At 45.2% G+C, this 12,639-nt stretch overlaps 1 protein-coding gene across 6 annotated transcripts in view; it reads right to left on the bottom strand.

Moving 5' to 3' along the window:
- ATP11C (ATPase phospholipid transporting 11C (ATP11C blood group)) overlaps nucleotides 1-12,639 on the bottom strand; it is a 66,044-nt gene that overhangs the window by 20,427 nt on the left and 32,978 nt on the right. For all 6 annotated transcript variants that reach the window (XR_015750672.1, XM_087971909.1, XM_087971905.1 and 3 more), the window contains exons 11-21: nucleotides 12,175-12,325; nucleotides 11,871-12,068; nucleotides 10,612-10,752; nucleotides 9,578-9,735; nucleotides 7,320-7,391; nucleotides 6,129-6,202; nucleotides 5,205-5,308; nucleotides 4,416-4,597; nucleotides 3,269-3,520; nucleotides 1,354-1,528; nucleotides 669-771 (exon numbers count right to left, since the gene is read on the bottom strand). Coding sequence is in view for 5 of the 6 variants with exons in the window: in XM_087971909.1 (XP_087828035.1) it covers nucleotides 669-771; nucleotides 1,354-1,528; nucleotides 3,269-3,520; nucleotides 4,416-4,597; nucleotides 5,205-5,308; nucleotides 6,129-6,202; nucleotides 7,320-7,391; nucleotides 9,578-9,735; nucleotides 10,612-10,752; nucleotides 11,871-12,068; nucleotides 12,175-12,325 (1,610 nt within the window). In the remaining variant the exon portion in view is untranslated. The remainder of the gene's footprint in view (nucleotides 1-668; nucleotides 772-1,353; nucleotides 1,529-3,268; nucleotides 3,521-4,415; nucleotides 4,598-5,204; nucleotides 5,309-6,128; nucleotides 6,203-7,319; nucleotides 7,392-9,577; nucleotides 9,736-10,611; nucleotides 10,753-11,870; nucleotides 12,069-12,174; nucleotides 12,326-12,639) is intronic.

Genomic DNA, 12,639 nt, shown 5'->3' with positions numbered 1-12,639 from the left:
TTTCTGTTGGCAGCTCTAAAAAGACCATAGAAATATTTTATGAGTTGACACCTTGTACATCAGAGGCCTCAACATCCTGGTCATCCAGAGTTTATATAAGCTCTCTCAGCCTGGCTCCTATATGTTGTGGAGCTCATGTGCGCCGTTTCCTTTGACAAGGGAGCCTCCAGACGTGGCAACTATAAGACTTGTGGCCTTCAACTCCCAGAATTCCTCAGCCAGCCATGAATGATAGAGTTGGAAGTGACCAGAAGGATCACCTAGTCCAGGGGCCTCCAATCGTGGCAACTTTAAGACTTGTGGCCTTCAACTCCCAGAATTCCTCAGCCAGCCATGAATGATAGAGTTGGAAGTGACCAGAAGGATCACCTAGTCCAGGGGTCTGCAATCGTGGCAACTTTAAGACTTGTGGACTTCAACTCCCTGGATTCCTCAACCAGTTTGTTGGCTGAGGAATTCTGGGAGTTGAAGGCCACAAGTCTTAAAGTTGCCACGATTGGAGATCCCCGACCTAGTCCAGGGTTTCTCAACCTAGGAGACTTTAAGACTTGTGGACTTCAACTCCCAGAATTCCTCAGCCAGCATGTTGCCATGTTTGGAGGCTCCTGCCTTTGACCAACACAATCCCAGAGGGAGAAGACCTCACTATGAGTCAAAGCATCCCTTACCGATGCCCACGTGAGCTTCCAAAATCATGCTGACATCATTGGCTCCATCTCCAACAGCCAGCGTGATGGGACTGCCTTTGGAATTCTTCACCATGCGGACGATCTATGGGGAAGAGATGGATGGTGGATCAGGATAGGAGATATTCCTCACCCAACTTTGAGCCGGCTTCCTGAGGACACCACCACTCTGAAGACCAAACTCAACAGCAGACCAGATATTTATGGTCATTGGCTTCCCAAAAGAGATGCCTTCCAGAGGTGGTATTCAGCAGGTTCTGACCAGTTCTGGAGAACTGATAGCGGAAATTTTTGGTAATTTGGAGAACTGGCAAATATCACCTCTGACTGGCTCCACCAACCCCATCTATTCTCTGCCTCCCATTGAGTCCCAGCTGATTGGCTAGGTCTTCTTTGGTTGCCCTGCACAGGAGAACGGAGCTGGAAAGCAGGTTAGTGGGGTGTGAAGGGATTGGGAATATTGCAGTATCCTTCCCCTGCCACACCCACCAAGCCACACCCACCAAATCACACCACACCCACCAAGTCACGCCCACAAAACCAGTAGTAAATTTTTTTGAATCCCACCACTGGTGCCTTCCAACATTCACACGGAAGAAAGGATGTCATGCCAGGTTCTGCTGGGACAGGAAGTGGCTTGGCTCACTTACAGAGGACAGCAACACACCTGAGCCTTTTGCAACGGGGCCATCCGGCAGCACAAAATGGCGGTGCACTTCAGGCAGATCTGGAGGAAGATGCTCTTGTAGTGGGAGAAGCTGGAATCTTGCGAAGGGTTCATGATCAGGGAAAGGGTGGCCCCTTCAATGACCAGTCCGTAGTCTGAACTGGATACCCAGCTCCTGAAATAGAGAAAGGTGACTTGTTGGCTGGAGACCTTGATATGACCCCAGCTGTAGTCGGAAGAGCCAAGGAGGAAAAATCTAAATATATAAAAGTGAAATAGATATTGAGTTTTTATGTTTACTAAAGAAAAATATATAAATAAAATCTATATATATAAAAGCGAAATGCCACTTATGCATCATCACAAAATCTCCAGAATCGTAAAGCCTACAAACTTGAAATTTGGCTTCCTCTTGGCTTCTAGGTGCTCACTAAGAAAGGATTTTTCGAAAGGACCATCAGAGCATTAGTATTTCCTATATTGTTATTATCAACACGCTCTGATGCTAAAGAGTTCTACTCCCCCTCCCCACCTGGAAAGAAATCTCTTCCAAATGCAAAACACAAGCAGAGGAGTTTCAGTTTCAGTTTCACAGCATTAAGCAGCTTTAGTACGGAACAGTTGAATTAAGCCACGCCCAGGCTCCTTGCTGTCTCCTTCTTGCTCCCACACCAAATACTGCTTTAGTTTCCAAACAGCCTTCAACTCTCTCACATGCTGGTAGGCAGAGGCATATTTCACACACACACCCTTATTTTCCTCCCAAAAAACTAAGGCCAACCACATAGTTTCTTAGCAGAGTACAGGTATTGAGCTAGTTGAGCATATGTGAAACTCAAGGAGTACCCTTCTGGCTGTTTTAGTTCCTTTAAGAGTCAGCTGTGTGGGAAAATGTGTTTTATTTTATTTTATTTTATTTTACAAATATCTTTTTCAATTTTTACTATATAAAGAAAATGTGTTTTATGTGCTACTTCAATGAGTTGACCCTTCTTTAGCTGAGAAGGAAGGGAAGAGATGGAAAACATAGCAATTCTGGATTCTCTGCAAGAAAGACATCCAGGCAGAAAAACAAGGAGAACTCAAGATATCAACCAATGTAGTTTAATGGGACCAAGGCAGGTCCAACTGAGATCAGCCCTTACAATAAAAGGGGATGCACTAGGAATAATGTCGGTTCCAAATACCTCAGGCCACAAAAGACCAACTGCATGGATGTCTCCTTTCTGGCTACCTTCAGAGGTCTCCAAATCTGGCAACTTTTAAGACTGGTGGACTTCAACTCCCAGAATTCCTCAGCCATGGATGCTGGCTGAGGAATTCTGGGGGGTGGAATTCCACAAGTCTTAAAGTTGTCAAGATTGGAGGGCCCCACCCTAGATTACTGCAAAGTGCCACAATGGCAACTGTCCCATCTTCCCAACCCTTCAGACCGGTGTTTCTCAACCTCAGGAATTTTAAGAGGTGTGTGTGAATGATCCAAATAGCGAACTCAAAAAAAGTACACACTTCCCAAAACTATAACTTTATTGGATACATCATCTCGGAACTGCAGAAGCAAAACCAGCTCTGGTTTTCTCATGCAAACACTCTCTTAGTTAAACAATGGATCGTCCTTTTGTTATGGGAACAGTCCATGTATCCATCTAACACCTGCAGTAGTGACCTTGGCTCTCACAGTCCGTAGACAAAATCTTAGCATTCCATTTCCCCCTTCCATCCTAGTGGCAAGTTGAAGAGCGATAGAAGCTCAGAAGAAGTTAAGCGATTCAATCTTGACAGTGTGGACTTCATTTGCCAGAATCCCCCAGCCTGCACCTGTGGCTGAGGAATTCTGGGAGTTGAAGTCCACACCTCTTAAAAGATGCCAAGGTTGAGAAACAGTGCTTCAGTTACTGCTTAGTGTCCCACTCACTTCTTCCCTGGGGGCGCGTCGGTCACCAACTTTTTGTGGTACTCCATCAGCAGTTCGTGAAGCCGCTCCATTTTTCTGTCACCTTCCTCCACCGTTTTTGCTGTCAAGAGCAGTAGCTCTGTGTGGGTGTGGAAGAGGCGACTTGCATAGCAGGTAGCTTGGGCCGTCTCCAGCTTGTCCCCTGTCAACACCCAGATCTTCATGCCTGCTGCGTGGAGGGATTCAATGGTTTCAGCTGCAAAATCCTGGAGCCTGCAGGAAAATCGGTGAAAATGACTCAACCAACCAGTGGGATCTTCCTCAAAGCTTCCTCTCTATTTTCCCCCTTTTTCCCTCCCCTCAAAATGACAAATCACTGGGTTCCCTTTTAGGGAAGGGGCCCTTCAGAACACATATGTAGCAAGGAAGCACTTGAGCTACTTATAGCAACCCACCAAGAACAGCAAAGACAAGAAGAACGTGTAGAAGAATTCAGCTGATCTTCCAGCATTTTTTCCTCCTCTCAGCAGATCGTAGGAGGCTTTTTTTTTTTTACTACTGGTTCAGTCGAACCGGTCCGAACCGCTAGCATACCACCACTGGATTTCCCACACACAAACGCAATTTTTGAGCTTTATTTGCCAATTTCCCTCACCGGATCTTCTGATCTAGAAGTCCCATCTTCTGTAGCTAGCTGAGGTACTCAACCTATCAAACATTTCTATCACAGCATTCTTGGCTGGTATGAATAGTTGTGGCTATTACAGTGTGGGATACTTTACACCATTCAAATGGCAAACACATCCTTAATTTTGCAGTACCCTTTTGGGTACCAAATTTAGTTTAAAAGGCTTTTTAAAAGGTATCACGTTGCTTATTCCCCTTCCTTCCCCAAAGCCCCTCTGATCCTTGAACAAAAAAGAGGAGAAGGGGTGTTTAATTGGGTTGTCCCCACATGTTCTGAACGCAGAAAGTTTGAGGAACAATGGTCTACAAAGCGTGCCATTACTCATGGGGCTAATAAACTGGCAAATGAAAAATTTCCCACTTGAACAGAATAATCTGGGCACACCATACCACCATCTGATCAAAACTGATTAAAATATGTTGAGACTTCAACTGCCTTGGAAGGCGCGATGGGTTATCTGAACTAGCCAGTGGGGCTTACTTGTCTTCTACAGCAGTGGAGCCAATCAGACGCATGTCCTTCTCAATATCATCAAAGACCTTGGCCATCCTGGCTTCTCGGTTGTGTAGAGCCACAGTGGCTTCTTTAATCTGGGCTTCTAGGACCTTGTAGACTGCGGGTGATATTTCCTTGTAGGCCACACAGAGTGTCCGATACCCATCCTGAGAGACAGCAAGCAGAAGATGTGATCCCTGAAGCTAAGTCATTCCAGGAGAGTGGCACCCAAAACCGTTCCAGAATATAGCCCATATATGGCGGCTTTTCAAAGCTGGCTGGGACTGCTACTTGCTAAGATGACATGAAGATGCAGAGAATACCTTGGGTTGATCTTATTCATGGCCAGAGCTAATCTGGCAAGCCTTTTGCCTCTTAATTCTAAAATATGCCCTTTTGAAAGAGGAAGGAAGGAAGGAAGGAAGGAAGGAAGGAAGGAAGGAAGGAAGGAAGGAAGGAAGGAAGGAAGGAAGGAAGGAAGGAAGGAAAAAAAGGAGGGAGGAGGAGGAGAATGAGAAGGAAAATGGAAAACAGAAGGAGGAGGAGGAGGAGGAAGAGGAGGAGGAGGAGGAAGAGAAGAAAGAAGAGGAGGAGGAGAAGGAAAAGAAGGAGGAGGAGGAAGAGGAGAAGGAGAAAGAGAAGGAGGAGGAGGAGAAGGAAGAGGAGGAGGAAGAGGAGGAGGAGAAGGGCTCCACCAATGTCTTTTCTTGGGGTTTAGGTTGAAGATGATGGAATCCTGAACATCTACAACCCCAGCTGGTCTGAAGAACTTACCACTGCATTCTGTTCCACATGGACTTTTGTCTTTTGTGCTTCAGCCTCAGGGACCCTTGGGAAAATTGAAGAATCCGCTCCTTTGCAAAATAGGTATATTTTTCCTAAAAGACAGGGGAAGCAGAACAATTTGATGTTAGTTAAAGTACAAGGGATACGTCCACACCCCCTCATGTTCCTCTGAGGAAAACAGGGCAGAGGAGCCCAGAGAAGTCCACAAGTCTTAAAGTTGCCTGGTCTGGAGACCCCTGAATTAGAGCATTGGATCTGTTGATGTCAAGGTTGGAGATATTCTAATGGGGTCAGCATTGAAGACTTGATTAAATAGATAGTTATGGCTGAGAGGGTCATTAAAAAAAACCCTCCTTATGCCCCCTTGCTTACATCCAAAATTCAAATTCAGAATAGAGCTGGAAGGCAGGAAACCCTTTACCATTTCAGTGATGGAACACCTACAACGTTTGAAGGCAAGTCGTCCCTGCGATTAATTATTCTCACCTTCGGGAAGTTTCTCCTTAATTAATCCAGGATTGATTCTCTCCTTGATTAGTTTCCATCCACTGTTTCTTGTTCTACCTTCTGGCGTGTTGGAAAATAGGTCGACCCCCTCTTCTTTGTGGTAGCCCCTCAAATACTGAAATACTGCTATCATGTCATCCCCTAAAGCTTCTCTTCTCCAGACTACCCGTACTCAAATCCTGCAGCCATTCTTCAAATGTTTGTCCATATCAGGGGTCCCCAAACTTGGCAACTTTAAGACTTGTGGACTTCAACTTCCAGTATTCTGGGAGTTGAAGTCCACAAGTCTTAAAGTTGCCAAGTTTGGAGACCTCTGATCCATCTGAACATTTCTCCCGGGGAAGATGACATGGCTAGTTCACACTTTTCGTCCTATATCAGAGGATATCCCAGGTTTCTACTCACCATCCGGCATCTTCACGATAACGCTCATCCGGCGACGGACGCAGTCAAAATCAAGGATGTTCAGAAGTTCGTATCTTGTTTTTTTGTTTTTTGTTTAAAGGGAAGAGAAAGAATATTTAGTGGTGAGGAACTGATGGAAATTCTAACCTCCGTCAAGCTCAAACAAGAAAAATGCCAAGCGTGAAGAAATCAGGACCATGTGTTGTTCCAATGAAGCCGATTTATGATTTAGGCTAAATCATAAATTATAATAAACAGGCATAACTGGAATAATTTAAAATGTGTATGTCAGGTTTCCAAGTGATGAAATCCATTTAAAAAGAAAAGAGCAAAGTACAAGCAAGACTACTTGCAGAACAGAATTGCAGAAACATTCCAGGAAAACGGTATTAAAAAGCTATATTTGTATGTATATCTTTTTTTTTTTTCCCCTCAGACACTATTTGACCTGGCTTTTTCTTTTTCTTTTTTTTTTTAAAAATGGCATCCCAAATATTGTGAACTCCTCTGGGATGTCATGGATTTCAGCTCCAAGGTATGACACCACAACGAATGAAAAGGTTAAAAGCTTCCTTCAAATCTTGAAGGTTTCATCTGAGAACCCTGATGTTTTGACGAGGATGGTGGTAACGATGTTCATGAGTAGAAGGTCCTTCCAACTCTGTTTATTCTGTGATCTGTTACCATCCTCATTTTTGGATGACTATTATCACCGTCATCTCATCTGCCAAGGTTGGACACCCATGGTACAGGATCTCCTTCTTGGTAGAAGGCCTCCTTCTGACTCTGTTTATTCTGTTCTCTGTCATCATTTTGGGATAATGATGATCACAATCATATTTACCAAGCTGGGGGCTCAGGAGCCAAACCTCAAGAGGGATTGTGACGGGCCACTTTGCTTCCAAACCCTGCCTAAAGTTTGAGTTATGTATCGTGAAAGGTTTCATCGAGAAAACATGGATGGACTCACGGGTGGACCTGACTGGTCCATCCTTCAACACCCCTTTCTTGCAGAAGGAGAAATGAAGGTGAGAAGTTTAGCATGAATGCGGCTAAATAAATCAGAGTGGGGGAAAAAAAACACCAAAATTAAACCAGCCGGTTCAATTCTGGATCCTTTCTGAAACTTAATTCGTGCTCCCGGGACTAAACCCGCTTCCTTGGAGGAGCCTAACCTGCGAACGGACCTACCTCTCAATTTGCTTTTTGGAATTCTCTACCGCCATGATGTTATTTTCTTGTCCTAGAAAAGTGAAACCATACCTGTCAATGAACAAAAAGGACAGAATGGCGTTGAAAAAAAAAAAAAAAACAATGCACACACAGTCACACACACTCACGTCTGTGCATCACGCAGGCACACCCTTTAGGTCCCAAAACAAGAAAACAAAACGAAACAAACAAGCAAACAAACAAACCAGCGGATTTTAAATAAAACAAAGTAAAATAAAGATTGCAGAAGAGGGAGGTTGACCGGAGAGATGATTTGGAACAGGGTTGTTCATAGGCTATGGAGCGGAGGAGCCAGGAAATATCGCCCTGGGGCACAGAGTTCAAATTCTTTACCAAACTTTCAGCTCTTTTGCCTTTTGCCAGGATTGGTTCTGGTTTTTAGGCCCTATTTTCTCTAGTCCTCGACTTATTTAGGGACTGTTCAAACTTTACAGTGCTGAAAAGAGGGACTTCCAAAACCAGTCCCCGTGTCAATCATAAAATATCTCTATGGTCTTTTTAGAGTTGCCAACAGAAAGGGAGGGGGGAGCAGTGCAAGAGCTTGCAAAACCGAAACTGCATTCCACAAATGCTTTCAAAGATAGTAACTAGGAGACTGAAGTTTCGGCTGTGCAAAATTCTAACTGGAGATCATGACTGATGACTCTGGGCTATGGATGTGTCCCATTGGAGAATAGGAATTATGATACACCCAGAGGGTGGGGGGAAAACCAGGGTCAAGGGTGACAATGAATGATGGGCCTCAGAGTCGGCTGCGCCCAGGCAGTGCCGGGCATGTTAACTCCCAACAAATCCTTTTGAAGTTTTGGAAGTTTGGCTTGAGACTCATGGTTTAAATGGGGGTAACTGCTGGAATCCTGACACCCTGCGCTTAAAACCATCACGATGTCCCCATGGTCACATGACTCCAAGTTTGGGGGCTTGGCAACTGGCAGGTACTTATGACAGTTTCATGTTTTAGAGTCCACCTGATCACCGTTTCTGACTTTCTAGCTGGCTTCCCGCAAGCAAAAGTTGAAGAGGGAAGCCAGATTTGCTTAACAACGGCATGATTCGTTTAACAACCGAAACTGAAAAGGTTGTAAATTTGGGTGCAACTCACTTAACAATCCACTCGCTGAGCGACTGAAGTTCTGGTCTTAATTGTGCTCATAACTCGAGGCTACTTGTTGTCAGGATTCCGGCAGTTACCCCAATTAAATCATGAGTCTCAAGCCAAGCTTCCAAAACTACAAAGGATTTATTGGGAGTTAACATGTCAGCATGACCTGGGTGTAGCCGACTCTGAGACACGTAATTCACTGTCACCCTTGACCCTGGTTTTCCCTCCACCCCTCTGGGTGTATCATAATTCATATTCTCCAATGGGACACGTCCATAGCCAAGAGTCATCAATTATGTTCTCCAAGTAGATTTTTGCAAGGCAGAAACTTCAGTTGCCTAGTTACAATCTCTGAAGAAAATATGAATGGGATGCACTTTTGATTCCAAACTGCTGCACCTGGTATTTCAAACTCCTTCCCCGCCACCTTCTTTCTGTTGGCAACCATAAAACAGGCATAGAAAATGTTTTATGAGTTGACACTTTTGTATTTAATTTCCGAAGTCAAAAAAGGAGACTCTGCCCTCATACATCAGAAACCACTTCAAAGTGAGGCACACGATTTTAACCTTTCACGCCCGAAAGCACAATCAGTGGGAGTGCCAGACCATACACTTACACTTCTGTTGGGAAACCTATCACCCTGCCAGGTGTTAATGGGAGTTCAGAATTTGCTCGGCGTGAGTTTTGCACCAACACGAAGGTTTATACAGGAAGTTTCTTGAATCAAACCCAAAGCCATCTTTGTTGCAGTCCATTCAGTTTTGTTCCTGGCACAAAACCACCTGGATTCATTTAACAATCACCTTCGCGTAACTGCTGTGGCGTTCTTGGAAATGACTGCCACAAAAAAAGTATGAAAAATCGGGCGTGGTTCCGTGACACTCACTTAATGACCACTATCGTGGTGGGCTCAATTATGGTTGTAAGACAAGAACCTATATATGTATAGGCTGGGGGCATGGGAACCTATGTCCCTGGTGAGTCAATCGTGCAAGATATCAAAATTCTCAGCACCCGAAGATGGAATTGGCCGTTCGTCAACTGCCTGCATGACATTGAAGTGAACCTGGGAGGGGAAAAAAGTAATACAGTGGGGGGGAAATGGCCTTACCTCTGAGCCCCCTGTAGCAAAGCCACTTCATCTGGAGAAGCTGCAACGTAGATTTGTGTCGTTTTGGGCTGCAACGTCATGGTATCGATTTCGTCCTTTTTCTGGACTTGAACCGTATGACAGAGACACAACGCTCGAAGGAACAGTTCTTCTTGTCTCTGGAAAGGAGGTAAACCAAGAGAAGGGCCTACATTAAACTGGGAGAACGTTCAGGTCCTACAGTCCAAGATGGCTACTGAACAAGGGGTCTGCTTCCAACTGTCCAACTGTCCTATCTTTTCTGCCCCCATCTTTTCAACTGCCCAATTGTCCCATCGTATCCTTCACCCTTGATCTACCGAGCTGGGCAGTTGGGCGTCAACATTCTTAGCCCTGCCATATGTTGTAAAATATTAAATCAGCTTAACTTAAAATTAACCGGATAGAGTGTCCCTTCTCCTCACCCAGGTTAATGGTTAATGCAAGCAGGTATAAATCCAAGGGTGTCAGGGCCTATCCAACAAGCAGTGGTGGGATTCGAATTTTTTTTACTACTGATTCTGTGGGCATGGCTTGATGGGCACGGCAGGGGAAGGACATACTGCAAAATCCCATTCCTTCCCCACCCCTCTAACCTGCTTTCCAGCTCCATTCTCTTATGCAGGGCAACCAGAGAAGACCCAGCCAATCAGCTGGGACTCAATGGGAGGCAGAGAATAGATGGGGGAGGGGCCAGTCAGAGGTGGTATTGGCCGGTTCTCCAAACTACTCCAAATTTCCACTATCGGTTCTCCAGAACTGGTCAGAACCGGCTGAATACCATCTCTGCCTACAAGGGCTACTGATCTTCAACTTCACAAGAAGCACTCTGCTTCTTCCTTATTGACTAGAGGCTCTCTTGAACAAGGACTTAAATCCTTTGTAGAGATCTAGAGAGGCCAAGCAGAGGCAGCTATGAATCCCACAAAAAGAGGCAATCTAAAAATGAAAAGAAGCCCAGAAGTCTTCTGTTCTCCAACCTCCAATTCTGGAAATGTGGAAGGGGAACATTGTACCTTGTCTGCTTTTCCTGTAGACCTCTTTGCATCCACTTGTGAAAAGGAATCACAGTATCGGTAGCCATCAATGCTGCACTCAATGAATTCCATGGTGTTTTCCGTTAGAGTCCCCGTTTTATCCGAAAACACATATTCAACCTAGAAGGAAAAATAGAAGACCATTTGCTTTTTTTTTTTTTTTTAAGAGGGGCACAATTTTAGAACAGATTAGACAGGCACAATTTTGTGCCAGAGCATCTATGGGTTTTTTTCCCTTTCCCAATACTGACCTTTAAAATAAAACAAAGTCAGCAGTAACGCTTGTGCACGAAAGGGAAGTAATTTAAAAAATAAATTAAGCAGTGCCATCTTCAGTTCCCTTTTCCTCTTCCCTTCCTTCTTTTTAAATTTTTAAATTGTGTTTCAAGATATGACAAGTCCCAGAGGGAGAAACACAAATCTTGTTTTTAAATTGGAATTGAAACTGGAGACTAAAACCAAAGAATTGCAACTCACAAGCGTCTTTTCTCTAGAGGAAGGTCTCCTTGTTCAACTCCACAAAGATAGCTTCTTTTTGGAGAAGCAGCTATGGTAGAAGAGTTCAACCAGATGGACACATACCCCCTGCAAGAGTAGCATTCGCCCTATATCCGATTTGAGAACCGTGATTCGTTTTGGTTGGTAACAAGAGGTCTACAGAATAATAGGACTTGGAAGGCACTTTGGAGTTCTTCCCAATCTGTGTCCATTACTGTTTGGTAACAACAGATACCATCTGCCTTTTCTGCAGAAGACCAGAGGCAAGAAGGGTGGAAGCAGGGGTGGGATTCAAAAATCCCAGCAACCGGTTCGCTGCCTGGTTGCTGGGTGGGCATGGCCTACCGGAACCTCTGGTTTGACCTGGTTTTTTGCCTTCCCCAGGGTCCGGAGCTTCCCTCGGGCCTCTGGGAGGGTGAAAACAGCCTCCCCTGGGCTCCGGAAGCTGGAAACAGGCCCGTTTCTGGGCCTCTGGAACTTCTGGTTCAGTCCATTTTTCCTTCATGCTGATCCTGCACTTACCTGCATCCAAAACAGGCCATGTGGAGACTCCTGGGAGGGGCGGGACAGGGTGGGCGGTGCCAGCCGGTCAGTTCAACTAGTGATTCAGCAAACCAGATGTCAATTTAACATCCGGTTCACCCAAACCAGTCCGAACTGGTAGAATCCCACCCTGGGTAGAAGACCAGCTAATATTTGCCTCTGTCGGATGGTAGGAAGTACAGGGAGACGTGACTCACCTGCCCAAGTTCTTCGTTGAGGTCAGAGGTGTTCACCAAGGCGCCTTCTTGGATATTTTCGTCATACATCTCTTTGTCCCAGGTAATGAAGAAGGAGCCCAGGAATTTCTGCATCTCAACAGTCACATACATGGAGACCGGGATGATGAAGTTGAAGAGGACCATGAAGGACAGGAAATCAGTGAACATCTTTAGCAGCTGAAAAGGACACAGAGACACACTGAGTAAGAGGCATCAAGCCACCCATAAATGGAACAAATCTGAAGGTAGACAACCGTCAACCAACACAAGTCAACTGATCTACCTTGAAAGCTTCTCTCTCTCTTTGGGTTTTGGGGTTGTACCAGGGTTCGTCGTGATACGGGACACTCTGCCAGATGTATTTCAAAGTAGTGCATATGATAGCTTTGCTCACCAGCAGGCACAAGTAGAACAACAGGAATACATTGATTGACCTGGAAAGTCAAGCGTTCCAAGAGTTAGGGCGACACCCTGCGTTCCACAAACAGTACGCACAAGGGGATGCGAGAACTTGCTCCTGGCAATGTCAAAGCACTGGCTTGACAGACATTAGATCGAAACCAGGGATGGGCAATGGATTTCCTCAACGGGCCACATGAGAACCTGGGGCTGCTGTGGAGGGCTGAACCAACATGGTGGTGAAGGTGGACATGGCAGGGGAGGAAGGATACTGCAAAATGCCATTCCCTCCCCACCCCAATAAGCTGCTTCCCATCTCAGTTCTCCTGTGCAGGGCAACAAAAGAAGA

The sequence above is a fragment of the Notechis scutatus genome, chromosome 10 (assembly GCF_049901735.1).
Source record: "Notechis scutatus isolate UNSWTSFEM ecotype Mainland chromosome 10, rNotScu1.2, whole genome shotgun sequence".
Taxonomy (NCBI): domain Eukaryota; kingdom Metazoa; phylum Chordata; class Lepidosauria; order Squamata; family Elapidae; genus Notechis; species Notechis scutatus.
This window is presented reverse-complemented; position numbering and strand designations above follow the sequence as displayed.